The 20933-nt window shown below is 45.7% G+C and overlaps 1 protein-coding gene across 3 annotated transcripts; it reads left to right on the top strand.

The window, feature by feature from the left end:
* Window positions 1-4218: 4218 nt before the first annotated feature.
* C1GALT1 (core 1 synthase, glycoprotein-N-acetylgalactosamine 3-beta-galactosyltransferase 1) lies at window positions 4219-18372 on the top strand. Of its 3 annotated transcripts, none has more exons than XM_072330252.1 (4): window positions 4219-4661; window positions 10497-10736; window positions 11921-12588; window positions 14395-18372. In XM_072330252.1, the coding sequence occupies exons 2-4, from the start codon at window positions 10514-10516 to the stop codon at window positions 14602-14604; spliced, it is 1101 nt and encodes a 366-aa protein (XP_072186353.1). In that variant the 5' UTR covers window positions 4219-4661; window positions 10497-10513; the 3' UTR covers window positions 14605-18372. The 3 variants fall into 3 exon arrangements, with proteins under 3 accessions (XP_072186353.1, XP_072186351.1, XP_072186352.1); XM_072330250.1 differs by lacking the exon at window positions 4219-4661 and adding an exon at window positions 5021-5144 and having other exon boundaries at window positions 14395-18366; XM_072330251.1 differs by lacking the exon at window positions 4219-4661 and adding an exon at window positions 5281-5368 and having other exon boundaries at window positions 14395-18366.
* The last annotated feature ends 2561 nt before the right edge of the window (window positions 18373-20933 follow it).

Here is a 20933-nt window from a genome sequence, read left to right as displayed (position 1 = left end):
GAAAATCTCTGGGCATGGATTACAGAATAATACCTTCCAAGAGCTACTACTAAAGAGCACTGTGGACAAGACTGAGGTTTCACTCCATCCATCCAAGGGAATACCAGCAGACTTCATAACCCTTTGGTGTTCCTGCATGCCTTCCCACCACATACCACAGTACTGAAGGTGATTACCATTTTCTAGCTTTGTGATAAGTAAATGCCATTCTGGTGGGCTGCATCAACTTATTTTGACTGAAAAAAGTCATAAAATAGTTACAGCTCCTAGCTCTGACTCGTATAGATGTAGCCCAGGGCATTCTAGTGGACTTTGGGTGTCTAAGCAGAACAGAAACATCATGGGAAATGCTTTTCTTCTAGAATAATCAGGATGAGAGCGTACTGCAATTTGTCTGATATTTACAATCAAAACAGAGATACTTAGCATCCTTTAATTTTGGGAACAAACAAAACACCTTTCCCTCGTGTTCTTTAAAATGCTCTGTAAAATATCACCAAGGTTCAGGAATTATTCTTCAAGTCTGCCACTCAGAGCATATCATGCAAGTTTTTGGCACCCGCTGAACGCAGTGGGTTGTTTTAAGTTAATTATTTGTTTAAAGCACATCTAATTAATATGGAGAATGCAACGCAGAGATTGTATGTTGTTTCTAACTTTACAGATCGGTGAGGTGTATTATTGCATGGCAATTCCATTGTTTGTGCAAGAAATACAGCGAATGAAGTTACTTATCACAATAGGAGGTCAGACTTTAAGCCAACCAGGTGATCCTTTGGGTGAAAGAAGAAGGAGGTAATACACTTAAGCACAGATAACCCCTTTCTTTATTGTATTGTAATCCACTTTTCTCAAATAGATGACAGTAAATAAGGTAAGTTAGTTTTACAACTCTGAGTGTGGTTTTAGTACCATATGGACTATATGGACCTAGCACCAAATGAATGTGTGCCTTCCCAAGTCAAGCAGGCGGAGGTCATGGTGATAAATTGAAACTGTTTGCTTTCCTGAAGGCCTTTGTTTTGCTCCAGGATTTAGCGTAGGCATAAATTATACGTGTATTTTGGCTAGTCCAGCTTGCCAGCAACTACAAATTGCGGGTTCACATGCTCATGAAGAATGGGTAGTAAGTTCTTTAGAGAAGAATGGTCTCACTGAGTCTGAAAGATAAGAGGATTTATTTTATAAATAATATTAAGCAAATAAAACATAATATTTAATACAGTCATCTCTGACCAAAAATGAATGGAGAAAAAAAGTAGCTTGCAGTTAAAAAAAAATATGGAAATTACTCATTTGTATATATTTCCATGGTTTTCCCCTTAACAAGTCTGCACCAAAATAGCAGTGCCTCCTATTCTGTTATGTTGGCCCACAACATTATAGATGGATGTTGGTGACATGGCATAGAAGTTGAACTTTCCCACTAATATTCTTTCACGTTTTGTTGTTGTGAGACAGATGGCAGCAGAGGCGCAGTCTGACAAGTCAGTGTCTAACATGGAAGCATGTATGAAGTGAAGAGGTGGAACTGAATTCCTTCATGCAGATAAAACGTCACCCATTGACATTCACTGAATGTTTACGGAGAGCAAACAGTGGATTTTGGCACAGTGAGGTGGTGGGTGGTACATTTCAGCAGTGGAGACAGCAACATGAAAGACAAGCCACATTCCATACAGCCACGCACAGCTGTCATACCACAAGAGGAAGAGTATCTCAATCAGACAGTCCAATCAGACAGTGAATCAATGGATTATCATCAGGGAGCTATGTGCAGAGCTGAATATTGGCTTCAACGCATTGGAAACAGTGGTGGCCATACTGGAATATCCCAAAGTTTGCACCAGGTGGGTCCCATGAATGCTCACACAGGGAAGGAAAGAACACCGTATGCAAGTTTGTCAAGACCTGTTGAACAAACATGAGGTTGAAAGTGACATTTTGCTGGATCACGTCATTACCAGTGAGGAGACATGGTGTCACCACCACGAGACGGGGTCAAAACAACAGTCAGTGAAGTGGTAATGTGATTTTCCCATTGACTGAGGCCCTCAGTTGGTAAAATGATATGCACTGCCTCCTGGGGTAGGAAAGGAGCTGTCCTTTTGGGTTTCCTGGAACCTGGAAAACCATCGACTCCTCACCACTACATTGCAAGGCTGACTAAGATTAAGAGTCAGGCAGGAGAAGAAGACAGCCCTTCTCTTGCAATGTATTCTCAGACTCCTGCACAAGGACTTGCAGAGTTAAGCAGCTGATCTGTAGCTGTTAGGATTGATAGTTACTCTAAAGTACCCTCCGGAGGGCTCTGTGGTGAAGAGCCCCAGCCAAGTAGCTCCCGAAGAACTACCCAGTGATGTGCAAAGTTGCAGAGGGCCTCTTAACCTGCTTTTGCCCTGTTACCTTTTGGAAGCTTTCAGGAAACAGTCTTGTGTTGACCTAGATAGGGAAATTCCTCACTCTTTCCCTCATGCCTTGCATAATGCCACAAAGTAGCTAATTTCCTTGTTAATCAAATTGCTTAACATCATTTTCCCTCTCATTCATTCTCAGCCACACTTACCCCAGCATGCAAGAAGGGAAGTGGGGTGAATCTCATAATACTGCTATATTCCCCTGGTACCAGTATATCCCCCATCACCACTGGCTTTATCAGGAACAGAGGACAAAGAAGCAGCACACTTATAAGAAAGGGACCATGGTGAAGCACCAGGCCTGCTCCTCTTTCCCTCCCAGACAGAGGAAATGGCTTTTCCCTCACACAGCCACCCAGCATCACACTGCTGTGTGGCTCAACAGAGGGTTTGTAGAAGTGTTTGCTACTGCTGTACATGCAAAGCATCTCCTTAGAGGAAGCAGAGCTTTACGTGTTCCATAACTCACCAATATCTGAGGGGGAAAAGATTGCTTCTGTGTGAGATATGAAAATCTCTGCATACACTTTTAAATAGCTGTTGTATGGTGGCCAACCCCCGGCCATTTGTTGAAGCAAACATCGCGCACATACTGATATTAATAGTCAGGCCATATCTGACCCTTGTTAAATTACAGTTTGTTCAGCCTTTGCTCTTTGAAATTCTTCTTTTGAACTAGACAAAGAATAAGATAACTGAGTAAATAAGTCAGTGTGAAAAAGCACAGCACCTCATGCATACGTATGTGATAGGCACACTGGCCATGGTCCCTGGCAGTAGCACTCCCACCACGCAAAACCAGACTTTCGGGTTTGCCCAGCAGAATGAAGTCTTGCATTCAACTCCATGGCATTAAATACCTGTAATAGGAGACATTTTGAAAACTCTACCTATTTCAATGTGCTAAGGCACACCATGGATATGGGTGGACAGAACTCCAATCTGAACCTGATGTGGTAAACAACAGGAAAAAGGAGGAAATAGGGGGATAATCACACCTCTACCTCATCTGCTGCCTTCACCAATTTCATTGCTTCTGATACGCCGCTCTAGAAGTAACACCTCCTATTTATTTCCATGCAAACTACAACAGATACAAAGAACACAATAGCACTGTTTGACAGCAAGACTCGGCTGTAAAACACTGTTTTTCAACACAGTCACAACCATCAGCAGTGCATTTTTGCCCATGTACTGTGATCATAACCACCTTCATGGCTGTCCTGAACACAGCTTATCTTTCACATCGCCCTCACCACTGCTGGAACGCACCACCTGCCACCTCACTGTGCTCACATCCACCAGCGAGGCACCATAAACGTTCAGCAAAGCATCAGTGAATGCTGGTGGGTGGCGTTTCCCCCCCCCCCCCCCCCGGAGGAATTCATTCCCATACCATTGCTTCATCTGCACATCCTGCCCCTCTGCTGCCATCTGTCGCATGGCAACAAAACGTAATGGAATATTGGTGGGAAGGTTCAACTTGCACTGCCAGAACAGCGTTCACCCCTTGTGTTACGGGCCAACACAATAGGAGACAGTACTTTCAGAGCAGTCCTCGTAGTTTATAGCTGTTGAACACTCAGACTCTCTCTTCAAGTGCACTCGCCTCACCTCTGCCCCTTCAGCAATGGAACTGCTCAGGGACATACCTTTCACTTCTGGTTGTTGTTTCAAGAGCACAAGAAGCAGCGGGGCGAAGCAGGACTGGAACTATGACACGAAGCGCCGGGAGCTGATGCAGCCGGCACAGAAACAGCATCTTGTGCAGCTGTGCCGGATGACTCATCAGGGGAAGAGCCGAGGGAAAGGCACACCCTGGGCCGGCCGGTTTCAAGGAGGGGGCGCACATCGATTTGCAGGAGGGCAAAGCCGCAGCTGGAGCTGAACCCCACCGACAGGAGCTGCACCCTCGCCCTTCACGAAGCTATAATTCTTATCTGCAGAACACTGTTAGCTTCCTGCTGCTTGTAAAGCGCTTTCCGCTGTTACACCGTAATGCCAAGCGCCTTCTAAAACCGCAATTCGTCACCACGCTTAACCGCATTTCCCTAGGAAAGATACCCGGAGCGCGTCGTCACCGGCGCTGGGAAGGCGGGCGGCGTTTGCACAGGGCGATAAGGAGCGATTGCGGAGATCTCGGTCTCCTAGCAACCGTGCAGCCGCCTCATGGCGATTCGGCAGCGCGGAGGCTGCGGGCCGGCGGCAGCGAGCGGGCGAGGGGCTGCGAGCGGTGTGAGGAAGGTAATAGCGCTGTCGGGGGGCGGGACGTGCGAGGAGGGCAAACATCGCTTAAAAACCCGCGGTTACTGCGGAGAGCGGACGGTCGCGGCCGCCCCACCGCACGGCCCGTCCGCTGCCCGTCCCGCACAGCCGCCGACGTGGCGCTGGCGCCCGCAGCGCCGAGAGCAGCCGGACAGCGAGCGGCGCCGGCCGCACCGCGGCTACTCGCTGCGGCGCCCCCCGCAGACAGCGTGAATCGCTCCAGCGGAAACCAACGAGGGTTAAATGCGCGCCCCGGCTGGCCACGCCCTCCCCCACCCCCGCTCCGCCGCCCAATCAGCGCTCGGCGGGGCGGTGTTGGCCCCGCCCCCGGCGTGGTGCGCGGCGCGGGGTGACGCGCGGGGCGGAGGATGGTGGCGGCGCGGCTGTGTGCGCGGCGCGCGGCCAACGGCTGCCTGGGGGTCGCGCGGCGGAGCGCGCGCCGGGCCCCCGCCGGCCGCTGAGGTGAGGGGAGCGCGGCGGGGCGGGGCCGAGGGCCGCGGAGCGGGCGGAGAACGGCGGGAGGGTCGGCGGCGGCCCGTGTGGGAAGGAAGGAAGAAGCCGGGAGGGGCTGCCGAGGGGAGCACCGGCTGCGGGGACGGCGGGCGTCCGCCGGGAGCGGAGGGGCCCCGCGGGCGGAGAGGAGGCGCTCGGAGAGCCGCGCTCGGCGGCGGCCGCACCACGCGGGGGTAACGGCACCGCGACCGGGCCTGCCGCTGCCCGCCGGCCTGCGGGGCGGAGCGGGGCCGGGGGGTGACCTGTTGCTTGCGGGGGCTGTCGGAGCCGGCTGCCCGCCTGTGCCGCGCGTCCGTCTGCGGGCGCTTCCGTGCCGCTGCGGGCCGAATGCGGCGGGCATCCCGCTACGGCTGTGCGCGTCTGGGGGAGCGGCCGAGCGGTTCTGGCGGGGAAGGGACCGCTCCGAAGAAATGCTTACGCCGTTAGAATGTGAAACAACATGGTTTTGAAAGTGAAGCGCGTCATCTGTGCTTGGCTGACAGGGAACCGCCGCAGCCCTCGGTGCTGCATTTGTGGTTGTACAGCTTGATGCCAGAAACACCGATGTGTGCACCGAGCTTCTAGAAACAGCGGGTCTTACTGAGCAGAAAGCCTTCACTGGCATTGTACGGCTATCTGTGCCTTCTGTGCTTTGGCTTTACATACCTTGTTGCGTCGCTTGACTGTTATACGCACAGCATAGGAGCCATCGATTCCGTTGCCAAGAGTGCAGCCCTCAGAGGGCACTGGAGGTTGGACGTGATGATCCTTATGGGTGCCTTCCAATGTGGGATAGTCTGTGATTCTCCAGGCTGTGCTTTTTGCTTTGTGTTGGGGCTTCACAGCTTCCTGCTCACTCCATAAGTAAAGGGACTCAGGGAAGAGCCAGCTGTTGACTGTTGGATGTGTTTCCTCTTGAAACTGCGTTAGACGGTTCTTTGGTCTGCGTTTAATCCAAGGTGTTAATTATAAGGTATTGCTCATAAGCAGCCAGCAGAGTGAGGGCAGCATCTCAGACTGTGGTAAAAGGCTGGTGGCTAGGAATGTAAAGGAGCACAGAGGCGCAGCAGTAGTGGTGGTGGAACCATGGGGAAACCATGAATCCCATTAGAGGAATTAGAGATTAATGGTTGTGTCCTGTCACAGGACAGCCATCGGCCCCGTTGCCCAGGGTGTGACACACAGCACGTCAGTAGGCTTCCTGGAACAGCTTACAGGGTTGAGAGGGGTAACTGCCAGCAGAGCATGGGTCGTCTTATGGGATGCAGGAGAAGAACATCTTGTGATTGTATAGAGCTTCTTACGGATGCTTAGAGGAGGGACCAAAGGAGAGGACCGAGGTGGTCTGCAGAGTAACGGTTATGGGAAAATAGATGGAAAAGAGGATAAAAAGGCCCAGTCAGGTGCAAACAAACCTTGCAGCCTGTTCCTTTTCCTCATCAAGCTTCATATCTAACTGTTCACCTGGAAGAGGACCGTGTGTTCATTTATGCATATTGAAGTCTCAGTGCCAGCAACAGGAATGATAATATAATCAGTAGGGATCTCAGAGACTGATGAGACAGGGAGTGTCTGAATGTCACTAGCCAGGTAGGTGACCTGGACAGGTCAGAGTGGGTGTGTGTTGGTGGGTCTGCCAGCATGTTATAGCTGGTGAGCATTGGGCTGGGCTGGCTGGTGAGTAGGACAGGGTGCATGGGGCCAAGTATGAAGTGCAGCTGGGTGTGGGCATGTTACTAGTGAGATGAGAGGATCTTTGAGCTGGCAGTGAGAGAGCTTAGAAGAGAATATGAGGTTTGAAAATTGTTTTGGGGGCCCATTGGTGCATGTGTGTGAGAGAGGTGACTGGATACAAAGGGTGGCTGGATGCTGGGTAGGCTGAGCATCTGAGGCCGTTTAGTGGGGGATCTGTGGTGCTCCCATGGGGAGCTGGCACTGAGAATTGGGATGAGATCTGAACCAGGCATGGCAGGGAGTCTGTGGGAGACCAGCGGTTCCTGGGTGGATTGAGTTCCTGTAAAGATCCATGTTGTGTGTATGCCTGTATTTCACACTAACAGACCTTTGTCTCACTTGGATAGAGAAGGGAACAGCGTGAAGTCTGTGTGCATGTGTGCCATACAGCTTCAGCCTTGCTGCTGCCGGTACCTGGGACAAAGAGCTGCAGCTGCCTTCGGCTTCCAGGGCTGGCAGCACCCAACAGGTGAAAGTTGCTCTTTCTGCAAGCTGAGGATGCAGGAATCTTTGGTTCTCAAAACACAGATTTGAAGCCAAACTTACAATGGCTGCTAAGTTGTGATAGAGTTTTAAAGCATACATCGTTTTGGCTGATGTGAATAAGGCTACTTACATGAGTGTGTAAGTAGATAAAGAGATTTATTTAAGCTGTCATGATGTAGTAATGGAGCACAAGTGCAAGCTTATCGGTACAGGGTCTTTTTTCGCTTTCTTTTTAAACTGCATCTCTTTTTGAAGTCAGAAGAAGTGAAGATGGAAGTAGGAATAAAAGTGGGGATCTTTTAGTGTTCTGCACTTGCCTTTTCCTTCTGCATGTATCTCACCTTCCTTTTTGGAAGAGAGTGGTAACAAGGAAGTGGGAGTGGGAGTGCTTGCCATCAGAAGAGCTGCTGTCAAACGAAAAGACGCTGCATGTGTCAAATGGGAACATACAGTTAAAAAGCAGAAGTGCCGTCCTGTGTGCTGCTGGAGTTTATGGGCGTATGGGGATGTATGCGTGTATTTCCAGGTTGATATGAAATCAACAGAGTGATGAGCAGATTGTTTCAAATTGAAAACATAGTAATCATATTTATAATAATAATATTTATAATAATAATAATATTGAACAGCAGAACAGCTTTTTTTCTACTAGAAGCTGCTGCAGCTACTCTGTGTGCATCCATGGATTATTTCCCCCCCTTTTAAATATGCTGAAGGAAGGCATTGTTTTATCCTGGCACTCTTCCTTTGCTCATTCCCGGTTCTGAGGAGACCTTTGTGGTGATACGTGGGACAAGTTAAAGCACAAAAAGATACCTTTAATGCAGTGAGTGCTTTTCAGAGTCACCAGTGCTTGTGTGTCCGGGCTTTCCCTTAAACTGTGGCCAGGGCAGCTTGGAGGGCACCTCATTTAAGTCCCTGGATTTTTCATCCAAGTTTATGGCATATAAGACAAAGAAATAAAGGTAGACATGTTACATATGACAATATACGACTAAAAACTGTATGTCATGCTTGTTCATATTAAAGAACTAGATCTTAACAGCCACAAGTGTAACGATGTGAATCTGGTACAGCCTTTTGACCTCTGAGTTTTTCTTCTGTGCTTTAAGTTGCATTTCCAGTTGTATTTCATTTTTCTGGCAGAGTGGAAAGAAGGTCCTTATTGCAGCTTCTCTCAGGTGAGCCAGGTGGCTTCTGGAGGCTCCAGCTCAATGGGCACACCTGCTTTCTATCCTCCCTGCTTTCTGATCCAGAGAGAGGTCAGAGTGGCAGGAAGCCGGTGTTTGGTGTGGGTGTTGCTGCAAAGTGATTCATGCAGCTTGCTTGGGGCTGGCGCCTCGCAAAAGGCTCTTCACAGCCAGCAGGGGAAGTGGATGCGGGCTGGATGGGATGTGCTGGTGGCAGTGGATCTTTGACTAGTGATTTCCAGAAGGAATTCAGCCTCTGATGGAGATAGATACCTGCGCACAAGTATCCAACAAGCTTTTTAGAGGAATGTCCCATCTTTACAATGTGCAGAACTGGGGTCTCATTTTGGGACTGGCCTACTGTGTTAGGAAAGTGACAGCCAGAGGTGAATTCAAAGCAACCTCAATTGCATGGCATAAGGATGTTAAGAGAAGATACCCTTGTAGCCAGGTTCACTGCAGTGTCTTGGAGCACTGCAACATTTCTGTTCCCTAACAGTTCCTCCCTTTACTACAGTCTGTTCACCTCAGACACACCTTTGCAGCCTGGGTGCTGTGCATTCTGACATCTCTCGCCCCAGCTCTTCTGTACACCAGCAGCGGTGGGTTTTCTTTCTGTGCTGTGGAGATGCTGATGTCACAGGGAGGCTGTAGGGTTTTGCAGTAGAAGGTCTGAGCGCTTGCTTCTGCCTGCCTTATCCATGGAGAGCAGCTGATTGTGTAGGAAGTTCTGCTACTTTAAATCCAATCCTGTTGCTCTGTGCGTTCTGTAACCTTTTTCTGGCTTCCTACTTACTAAATTGGGTTCTACTTCTTGCTGTTAAGAATGATGCTAATGGAGGGAATGCCATCAGCTCATTTGTAAGGTTGTGGCTTGACTCCAGTATGTATTTAACTGTCTGTATTTCTGTGGTTTAGTCGGGAATTATTTGAATGCATCTCAACCCCTTTCAGAGATGAAGATCTCTCAGGCCTCCATGGCCTAGAGTTGGTCTGCAGGTCCTTAATATGTATAAATTCATGACTGTATAAAGCTCATTTTACATAAGTGTAGATCTTGTCTTTGTTTAAAGTTCTTACAGTGCTAAGCCAAGTCCTTTTCTTTTTGAGAAGCACAGGTGTGGCCAAAGATTAGGTTTTACATGACTGGAATACATGGTTTTTGACACGTAGGAGTGGCCTTGAGGCTGATGTGTTTTGTTCTCCTCTTCTTCCAAATACCTTCTAAAAGGGAGTGCTTCTGTACTGAAGTTCTGATGTTCTCTTACTCTTCTTCTGGAAGCCTGTCCTCAGTACTTTTAAAAGTGGAAGGAAAACTGCCCTGCTTTGAGATCAGAGTAGATTTACTGTTAAAAGTCTTCATTGTCTGCTTGTATTTGGTATCTGTTTAAGAATTCCTGTGATATTCTAACTGCCGGAGTTTAAGTACATCTCATGCCCGCATCCCTCATGGTATCTCGGCCTGCAGGTTGCCTTGGATCATCATCTCTTTGCTTTGTAGGACTTAGGTCTTAAGCACAATTTTCTTACTGCCAAGAGAAGTGAACGTGTATTACCATTATATAATTAAGCTATTGCACTTCAAAGTGTTCTTGTATAAATGTTGTATCAGTATGGTTGAAAAAGAGCTTTCTGTATGCACAGGCACTCCTGTAGATTCTGCTTGACCTTTATAATTGTAAGCTAAACAATACAATACGCAGCTGGGCTTCTGCCCTAAATATGTCTGTACTTCTGTAACCAGTTGGATTGCTCTTGTGCTTAGACTCCCATGCAAGCCCAGGGGGTATGGATCAGAGTTAGATTTGAGATTTCTGCTTCAAGGTATTTTGTCCTTGATTTCTTCCCTGTATGCTAGATTAATGTGTTAAGCTGCTTTAGTCTCAATGTGTTTTCCATTTGTTTTTGACAGTGCATTACCTTCGGGAAATGGCCTCTTCTAAGTCTTTGATGAACCTTCTGATCTTCAGTTTTGGATCTGCGATAGGCTTTTTCCTATGCTATCTCCTGTTTAGCATGATACTAGAAGAACAGGTTGAGATCCAACCTCATATTCTTCACAATGATCCGCATGGTCAGCACTCAGAAGATACCGATAACAATCAGCTGCAAGGACAAATGAATTTCAATGCGGACTCTGGACAGCATAGAGGTATTTTGTTGCACCTGATTTATTATATAATAGGTACCCTTTTCATGCACCACAAACTGCCAAGTATTTGTATGAATCATTTTCTTTCTGTTTGCCAGTGTTCAGGTTACATCCAAATAACTTTGTTTTCTTGAGGTCTACTGAAAGGGGATTTTCTTTGCTAATATCACATCCATGATTTTTTTCACTTTCCCCTTGGGGCAGATTAGGTGGGAAAAATTGCTTGCACTATAATGCATTTAGTTCACAAGGTGTTAATAAGTAATTTATTATCTAAAGGTACTTAAACTGCAAGCTTTGTAAGGCAAGTTTGTGAATGTTTTGCTTGTAGTTGTAGAAAACTGGTGCAAAGAAAACTGTTTTTGATAAGGTTAAACAGTGATATTTTAGTACCTGTGGTCCATATCTCACCACCCATGGAATGTTCTTTTACATATGTTACCATCTCTGTATGTGTCAAGTGAAAGTTTCTTTGAGGGGAAACAAATGCTTTGGAAAACATTATATTACATTATATCTATTGTTTGGCACAGTAATACTAGGCTCATAGTATCCTATTTTACTACCACTGATAATTTACAAATAAGATTTAACTTGATTTTATAATAAATTTTTCTGCCTTACCATCTGAATTTCCCTTCAGAAACATATTGGTATTTTAGAATTCTTTGTTAGGTGTTGTCAGTTAACATAAAATTAGATAACAAAGATAAGAAGTTCTTTGACCATTTTTTTTCTGTTGCTGTGTTCATTGTGAGTGGTAGAAATATATATATATATATACATACATATATATATACACACACACATACGTATGTGTATATATATATATATATATATGTTTATTTAATTAATCTTCTAATGCCATAACAAGGATGGCTTCTCACAGTTTTTATGTATTAAGATGTTCTGGAGTCGTAATGAAAAGGTACCCATTTTGATCTGACTCTTACGCTTCCCTTTTACCCTATCAAAGTAACTGAGAATTTAATTTCTTGGTTCGGGGAGTTTGTTTGCTTTCTTCTGAAATTTAACATTGATTTCATTTGAAAACAAAGACCTCCTGTCCTTCTGCAGCTATTTCTTGAGTTAGAAACAGAGTGTTTGGGGAGAGCCTGCTCTCCTGCGTGTATTACTGTTCAGTCAAATCTAACGTTTGGGAATTTCCCTCTTTCTTTTTTCAGATGAGAATAAAAACGTTGCAGATGAACTCTATCAGAAGGTGAAAATACTTTGTTGGGTCATGACTGGACCGCAAAATCTAGAGAAGAAAGCCAGACACGTTAAAGCCACCTGGGCCCAACGTTGCAATAAAATACTTTTTATGAGCTCTGAGGAAAATAAAGACTTCCCAACAGTGGGCCTAGAAACCAAAGAAGGCAGGGACCAACTTTACTGGAAGACTATAAAAGCTTTTCAATATGTTTATGACCATTATTTTGATGATGCTGATTGGTTCATGAAAGCAGATGATGATACGTATGTCATATTGGACAATTTAAGATGGCTCCTTTCAAAATACAGTCCTGAACAGCCAATATACTTTGGAAGAAGGTTTAAGCCTTACGTGAAACAGGGCTACATGAGTGGAGGAGCAGGGTATGTTCTGAGCAAAGAAGCTCTGAAAAGATTTGTTACTGCTTTTAAAACCAACAAATGCTCTCATAGTTCCTCTATTGAAGACCTCGCACTAGGAAAGTGCATGGAGATCATTAATGTACAAGCAGGAGATTCTAGGGATACAAATGGTAGGGAAACCTTTCATCCCTTTGTTCCAGAACATCTCTTAATCAGAGGATACCTACCAAAAAATTTCTGGTACTGGAATTACAATTATTACCCTGCTGTAGAGGTAAGTCTTTAGGAGTTTGGCACACCTTCCACGATGTATGTCTTACTGTGATATGTTTGAATTGACAGTTTAATGGCAGCTAAATGTATTTTAGGAAAGTTTGTGTGTCGCTGTTAGATACACCTGTGTTAAATGCAGTAGTCATCAGCTAAAACTGAGTTGGAAGGGCCCTCTGAAGGCCACCTAGCCCAGCTCCCCTGCAATGAACAGGGACACCACAGCTAGATCAGGTTGCCCAGGGCCTGATCCAGCCTCACCTTGAAAGTCTCCAGGGATGGGACATCAAACACATCACTGGGCAACCTGTTCCAGTGCCTCACCAGCCTCACTGTAGAAGATGTTTTCCTTATAGCTAACCTAAATCTCCCCTTTTTGAGCTTGATACCATCTCCCCTTGTTCTACCACCACAGACCCTGCTAAAGAGTCTGTCCCTTTCTTTCCAGTAGCTCCCTTTTAGATACTGAAAGCCTGCTCTCAGGTCACCTCGCAGCTGTCTGTTCTCAGGCTGAACAGCCCCAGCTCTCAGCCTGTCCTCGTAGGAGAGGTGTTCCACCCGTTGGGTCATTTTTGTGGCCCTTCTCTGGACATGCTCCAGCAGGTCAGTGTCTCTCCTATACTGAGGACTCCACATCTGGATGCAACACTCCAGGTGAGGCCTCACAGAGCACAGCAGAAGGGCAAAAGCACCTCCCTCGCCCTGCTGGCCATGCTTCTTTTCATGTAGTCCAGAATATGGTTGGCTTTCTGGGCTTTAAGGGCACACTGCTGTCTTGTGCTCAGCTGCCATCCACCAGTACCCCTGGGTACTCAATCTTTCCTTCCCACAGCTTGTATTGGTACTGGGGGTTGCCTTGACTTGGATTTGTTGAACCTCATGATGTTCACCCGGGCCCACTGCGCAGCCTGCCGAGGTCCCTCTGAATGACATCCCATCCCTCTGGTGTGTTGGCCGCACCCAACAGTTTGGTGTCATCAGCAGACTTGCTTGAGGGTACACTCAACCCCACTGCTGAGGTCATTAATGAAGATATGAAAGAGTATCAGCCCCAGCACTGACCCCTGGGGACACCACTCGTACCTAAGTTTGGCTGACTTAAGTTTCCAACTTGACTATTTGTTTAGCTCAGCTATCTGAACTTTCACTTTCATGGAAAAAATGGTCATTTTTCGTTTTGATTTTTGCACATCTTTGTATATCTTATCAGTTACAGGGTTACAAAGCGTTGCCCTGAGATCAGCACTAATGAGGAATTTCCATGTCTGAAATTAGCTAAATGAAAGGCAGTACCTCTGCAAGCTGCTTGCTGCTGCCTGGCTCGTTTTTATGAAGTATGTAAAATGGTGATGATTGATGCCCCGTCCCTGGAGGTGTTCAAGGCCAGGCTGGATGTGGCCCTGGGCAGCCTGCTCTAGCATTAAATGTGCAGGTTGGTGGCCCTGCCTGTGGTGGGGGGGTTGGAGATTCATGATCCTTGAGGTCTGTTCCAACCCAGGCCATTCTCTGATTGTGTGATTATGTAGAAGCAAAAAATGCCCTCTGGCATTAAGTGCAGGCAGCAAGTTTTTTCACTGTCTTGATTACAGAGGCCAAATCCATTTCTGTCTTAGGAAAGATGCTTTGGCAGATCTGCCCGATTGATCCGTTTTGCTTGCCTAATGCTAAGCTTTGAAGTAAATACATGAATGATGAAAGGGATTTTTTTCCCAGGAAGTCAAATGCATGTTTGAATTCTTCCTACAGTATCTTTAATCCATGGCATGCTCTGGAATTCTTGCTTATGATTTTGACTTGTTTTATATTTTAGGGCCCTGGATGCTGCTCCGACCTTGCGGTTTCATTTCACTACGTTGATTCTGTGACAATGTATCACTTGGAGTATTTGGTTTATCATCTCCGTCCATATGGCTATTCGTATCGGTACAGTCCTGATTCAGCAAAGAGCCTGGAGGAGCAGAACAAAAATGAAGCACAAGAGGATAATCCAAAGCTAAAGCAAAAAACTTCGGAGAATTAATTGGACTTTGAAGGAAACCGAAAGAAGGCAGTACGGTGAATAGGAGTCTTCTCAAACCCCTGCATGAAGCTTGTGGACTAGGATTATTCATGGTGATTCTTAGGTTGGCAGTACTACCAGTCAGTTTCTGTGCACAGAAGAGTCCAGGGTAGGCTCTGGCTGTTTGGGATAGTGTGACATTGCAGCCCTACTAATGAAGATAGCGGGCACTAGAACTGTGAAACGGGAGGAGGTTCTGGTATGCCAGTCCCTAGAAGAACTCATGTTTAAAAGCATAGTGGACAGATTCAAAGATAATCGTGCAGTATTTCTTTTTTTCCCTTCCAAACGTTCTGTTAGGTGAGTTCTTATGCTCGAAATCTGACGTAACGCGAACGCTTCATGATGTTTTTCTCCAGTATTCTCAGTATTCGGAAGTTACTGTGTGCATGTTGCCCTGTAAGGAAGTGAGAAGGGTAAATAATAGAGCCTCAAATCTGCTTTGCCTTATTGACAGTCTGGTTGATAAGAACAGAGACACACCTCAGTGATTGACGTCTGCTTTATCTCAGAAATTAAATTCACTGCTATGGATTATTTACTGTTCTATACTGTAAGTCTCTGTAAGCACAGAACAATCTGAAGTTACATCGCTACTGTCTTAGGGAGAAACCCAGGGGTAGTTCCTATTGTTCACATTACTGAGTGATGTGAGGAGACTGTGTTTGTCCTCGGCTTTTTGTTTTAATTTAAATCGAGTTGCCACTTTGTTAAAAGGATTTATAAATTCATCTCAGAACTCAGTAAGATGCTTTTTCATATGAAAGCTCTTCCCCTCCATTGCACTTTCTCTGTAAATCAGGAAGGTTGGTATGTTAGCAAGGTTACGGTGGTATAAAATAATTCAGCCAGTGTTTATTAGTTTCTATTCAGTTTTCCCATTCCTGTACTTGGAGATTGCGAAGCTCCCTTATTCATAGGATTATACAGATACGAACACGTACTGTTTTAAAACAGCATCAAAGCTCATATGACTGCTTGGCTTAAAGGACTTCATTTCCCTTTCCTGAACTTTTCTTCTATTCTTGAAGTTTCTTCTGCGTTCATTTCTTGTTGCTTTGTTCAGAACAAAGTGTCGGATGATCCCCGTGTCACTCTGCTGAAGCTGAAGTATATTCAGGTAACGCAGCCTGAATGCAGCTATCTTTCCAAGTGCATTAATCTCTCCACTACTTTCTGAGTATCTCTGCCTCATAAGTGACAACACTTTCTTGGTGTGGAACAAAACAGTTTTAATTGCTGAAGTGTTTTCAGAAGTCGAGTCCGTTTTAGGTATACAAGAACACAAAACTTTGTGGTTTTCACTTCCTCGAATTCAGCTAATAGAGCAGTTCAGGGGATGGGGTTCAGCTTGACATGCCTTTATTCCACACTTGAACAACATTTCCTTTTAGCATTTTTCACCTTCATCATATTGATGAATTTGGACATAACCTGATTACCTCCAGTCACTGCTTTGGAAAGGGCACATAGCGATAGCAGGCAGCCTTATTTACTACTGCTGTCCTTCAGGGTGTTCCTGGGAGAGGGATGTTACCGTAAAGTACTGGAATCTGTGTTCCCCAAAGATGGCTGTCGCACAGATTGGGGTTCTGCCTGTGGTCCAGTTGTGAGGTCATAACTGCTTTTCTGATTGTTACTCTGCAGCATCACGGCGATTACTGAAGCACGTGGAACTGAAACATATGTGGTGTCTCTGCCTGAATATAGGTTAGGTTTGTATGTTCAATCTGTTGTCTTTCGTGAGAAAGATTCTCCAAAATACTGAAAGAGATGAGCTTTATTTTATGTTGACTGGCTTAAGTAGAAAGTTAAAGCTGTATTTGGTTAGAAAAAGCAAAAAGCCTCCAGTTTGCTCGTTCACAGAATGCCTGATAGCTTCTTTCAGTGAGATGCGTCCTTCTGCCAGCTAAAGGTTCACCCCACCTGCCACGCAAACAATAAGACTGTAAGATCCAATGTGCTGTTGCTAAGGCTGGTGGCACCGTTTGAACTTGCAAGAGAAGTTCTGCACTACATCAGGAAACTGTAGAACAAACCCAAGATCCCAGCGCTGATCTCTTTGCCTTTCCTCTGGGGCTGACGGCCATCTGCTCCCCAGCTGTGTCCTGTGGGCTTAGCAGAGTAGGGCAGGGCCTGGGGTGGAGTGGAGAAATAAAGGTGTGAGCAGCACATGTCTGCAAGTTCCATTTCTTTAGGGAGCGAGGCTGACGATGTACTGCCTTGTGACAAGTAGGCGGCCTATCTGGTGAAGTAAGAGCAGCCTTCTCTTGCAGTGCTCGCTCTTGCTTTGCTTTAAAGTGTTCTGCTCTCAGGCCTCTGATATTATTTCCTTTGCCTTTCCGGCAGTACTGCAAAGAAATACAAATATTGTTTTCCTGTCAGTATCCAAATAGGCTTGAAAAAGTATTGATGTTACATTTGAATGGAAGGCTGTTGCTCTTTGTTAATTGTAATGTAGCGGTGAGCTGTTACCTCCTGAAATGAGCAGCTTGCATCTCATTCTTCAAAAGCTTAGATGGAGAAGGTAGGAATTTGAGCATGTACTAAGGTGTATTTTCACATGCCATCTTACAGAACCATTGGCTGTTTATGATTTCACTCTCAGGTCTTCATGCTTTGTCAGAGTATTGAGTGTCCGTGTTACCCCAGCAGGCTTCTTCAGTGGAGGATTCACCCTCCTGTAGCACAGAAGCACGGAGTCTCTTTGGCTCTTTGCACTCTCGCTCTCAGCTCTCTTGATGTTATGAAACAGAAACTTCCTTTGGTCTGGTTGTGATTCAGATGGTGCAAATATCATTTATGAACTGGTTTTCTTGGAATTAGGAAGCAGCAGGCTTTTCTTAAACAGTTGTTTGCCCCCTGGATATGGGAATGTTCCTTAGTGTAAGGCAGTAACATATTAACCCTGCAGTAAGTGTGTTTTAGCTCAGAAGGAATGAGAGTGCCAAGCAAAGTTCCTAATTGGAGGACAGTGTTAAATTTGGCTTGCAGAAAAAGACCAGATTTAGTCTTTGACTTTGAGTTCATTCGTGCAGTCCTTATTGGACTTAGTGAAGGAGTCGGGCTGTGTGGAGCTAGCACAGCCTCTCATCCTGTGGGAAGTCTTTCCCCAATGTCTTTTGCCTGTAGGGACTCTGTCTTGCTGTGATGGGGTTATGTATTAAAATCACTTTTCTTTACGTATGTCTGTTTGTTGTTTCCAGAGCGTTCATTTCAGTGAGTAGCTGGCACAGCTGTAGAGCACAGTTTGCTATCCGAGATGGGCTTTTATCTTTGTACAACTAAGAAAGATGTGGGTTATTTCTCTGCTGTCCTGCCACTGCTGCTAATAGTGTGCACGCAGACGGACATGGACCCTTCAGTACAGCACAATGTGGGAAGGCTGCTTTGTCCTTTTTCTGACCAGAAAAACTTCTGTGGGATTCCAAAGGTGTAATTTGCTTTAGTTTACCAGACTGTATTTAAAATGTTGTTAATGCTCTTAAAAACTAAAGGAAATAAAATGAATATTGCTGCTGGACAGTATATTCCACTTATAACTTGTGAATGTTTCATTTTGCAGTTAGAGGCTGTTGTGTCCCTACCGACTGGTGTCAGTTGGTGACTTGTCTGGACTGATCACCATTACGATTTGTTTCTGGAATACCTTCTTTGAAGTGCCTTTGACCAATTTTTAGTATCAAAATTAAGCTCAGAATTGAATAAATGAAATAAGTTATCTCACATAACACTGTGTGTCTGTCTTCATTTGCCCGCCCTGTCCATCGGTAGTGTAGCTTTACAACCCAGTGCAATAAGAATATTCTTCTTTGTTTGTTCGTTGGATGTGGTGGGAGGCTCGCTACGTTTTCTGTTACAGGTGCTATTAGCAAGTAGTAAGCTACATAGAAACCTTCATTGAAAGACAATATTAAATGAATCGCTGGTGCTGGCACTGGATCCACATAGGCAGATTGCTGTTCCTGCTTGGTGCTGATGTTCAGTGTCTCCGTGCTATCGGAGCATCCTGAGTGAACTGACTGTAGCCGATGCTCAGATATAATACAATGTTGTTCAGAATGGGCCACGTTTGGCAGGAAACAGCACTTGCAGAAAGCTCCGCTGGCTCGGGGGAATTTCCTGCTCTGCTTTTCTGTGCGTTGGTGCGAGTTTAAAAGGAATTTAAGTCAATATTTTCCATCCAGGGACTGAAAGCTCCATGAGAGCAGGGAGGACGTGTTTGTGCATTGCTGGTTCCAACACTGCAAAATGGCCTGCAGCCTTCCATCCTTTTTGAGAGTTTTTTTTTGCCTTAATGAGGCCCTCCTTTGGGTTCTACAAACGTTATGGGGAGTGACTTATTTCAACAACTGTGTAAGGAATCAGGAAATGAGAGCCCTGTTGTGAGTATTTGCATTGTTGCACTTGGGAAATAACGTAGACGTGGAAAAGCAGCTGGATGATGGGAAATCATTTCTAGGCGTTAGGGTGGTATTTGGTATCATTTATAAAGGAAAGGTGAATACTTACATCGGAATCATAGACTGAGCTCTGTGTTTTTCCTGTGTGCGTATATATATTCCTGCAACCCCAACCACTTTTCTTTGGCTTATTTGGTTCAGGCTGAAGTCTTTGGGTGCTGGAGCCTGCAGTGGTGCTGAGCCAAACTCCAATGTCCCAGTTCCACCTGGGGCTTCTCTGATGTGTCATAGTGCTTTTAGGATGAAAAGGTAGATTCTTTTGCACGCTCAGGGTGTTACCTTCTCCTTGAGATGCTCGTGCCTGCATCTGGGTTGTCATTTTCACGCTTCAGGTGTTTGCGGCTCACTTAAGAGCTGGATGCAAAAGGTCGTATGTGAGGTTAGGAATCTGCAAGCTGTGTTGAAATCAGCCTGTCTAAATGAACCACTACCAAAGCAAGAGTCAACCCACGGGTTATAGATTAAGGAGATCTGAGTAGCTTGAGATGTGAATCTCTCAGGAACGTTTGTTAAAATACAGAGTTGGTTTAAACAGCTGTGTATCTCCTGACATTGAAACCAAAGCTTTGCTCGAGGAGGTACGTGTTTGCAAGATACAGTTCTTAGTTTTACAGAACCTGCCTATGGCCTTTGAGAGCCCATCCCTTTGGCATCCCGAAATCCACAGGGCTGGTTGGTTCCTTTAGATCCTTGTTCTGTCTCCCAGCGACTCCTTGCCCTTTTGGTTTGTGCCCTCATAGGATGAAGTGCTCACTCACCGAAAGGAGAGGAACATTGTCACTCACTTCACTCACGTGCAAACCTGGTTGGTGTGTCCCACTGTTTCAATGTTCCCAGCAGCTCTGAATTCTTCATAGTCTTGTGTCAAGGTCTTGGCTCTGCCTCCCCTCAGAGCTGACCAATAGGACTTTGGATTTAATTTGTTTTAGTACCATGCACCTTTAAAACCTTATTTACTCCTTTTGTTATTGCACTTGAGTTCTCATTGAGGAATCAGAGATGGCCAAGGGCTGCGTTCTGAACCTCATGGTGCAACAGGAGGGTTCCCCCAGCAATTCAGTCTGACCCAGTTCAGTACATAATCAAGCGACCTCATACCCTCAGTCATACCTTATATAAGCTTTGTCAAATATTTACTGTACAGCAATGAAGTGTTGCTGCATCTCTCATATGCGAGCATTGCATGATCTTACCCACAACACGTAACTAAAATCAATTCATAAATGGGAGGCAGAGCTGTCCAGCAGCTGGGAGAGGTTCAATGTGAACAGTAAAGTCTTTGTTCCTTTTTGCCGGTGTTGTCACATTTTTAGCAGGCCATGGGCAGTGTCTGTTTACCCATATTGGCGTATTTGCTGCCCCTCTGTCGCTATGCTGAAGTTTATGGCCTTTATCTTTGTCAGCCTCCAAAGCTACATTTCATGCATGGTGTTCAGGTTAATGCAAATATTATCCGGAGTCTCTAACAGCAGAAGATGTCTCATCAAACTTAGATCTGAATGCTTACAAATTTAAGCCAATCTTGATGGGAGAGAATCTCATGAGCCAGCTGGATCTTCTTGCTTTAAAGCCATCACTACGACACCAGCATTCAATCTTATAGCATTTCCTAAGTGAGCTTAATGAAAGGAAAAAGGATGCGAGTCACGTGGGTGTCCCATGCTGATAAATCCACCACCATCTACAAGCCCACAGCACTGTCAGTGTTGCAGAGGATGTGTTGGCACTGCAGATTTTCCTTGCTCTCCCAGGAGCTGCTCAGCTCTGCAGCCACCTCCTCTTCCTCTCACTGCTGGCAGGGCCGAGCCATACCTGCATCCTTTCTCA

This window comes from Excalfactoria chinensis, chromosome 2 (assembly GCF_039878825.1).
Source record: "Excalfactoria chinensis isolate bCotChi1 chromosome 2, bCotChi1.hap2, whole genome shotgun sequence".
NCBI classification, from domain to species: Eukaryota; Metazoa; Chordata; class Aves; order Galliformes; family Phasianidae; genus Excalfactoria; species Excalfactoria chinensis.
This window is presented reverse-complemented; position numbering and strand designations above follow the sequence as displayed.

Bases quoted from the DNA above. Each gene is read 5' to 3' on its own strand.
- C1GALT1 (XM_072330252.1), top strand. From the start codon at position 10,514: ATGGCCTCTTCTAAGTCTTTGATGAACCTTCTGATCTTCAGTTTTGGA. The intron at 10,737-11,920 runs GTATTTTGTTGC...TTCTTTTTTCAG, and splicing joins GGACTCTGGACAGCATAGAG to ATGAGAATAAAAACGTTGCA. The intron at 12,589-14,394 runs GTAAGTCTTTAG...TTTATATTTTAG, and splicing joins ATTATTACCCTGCTGTAGAG to GGCCCTGGATGCTGCTCCGA.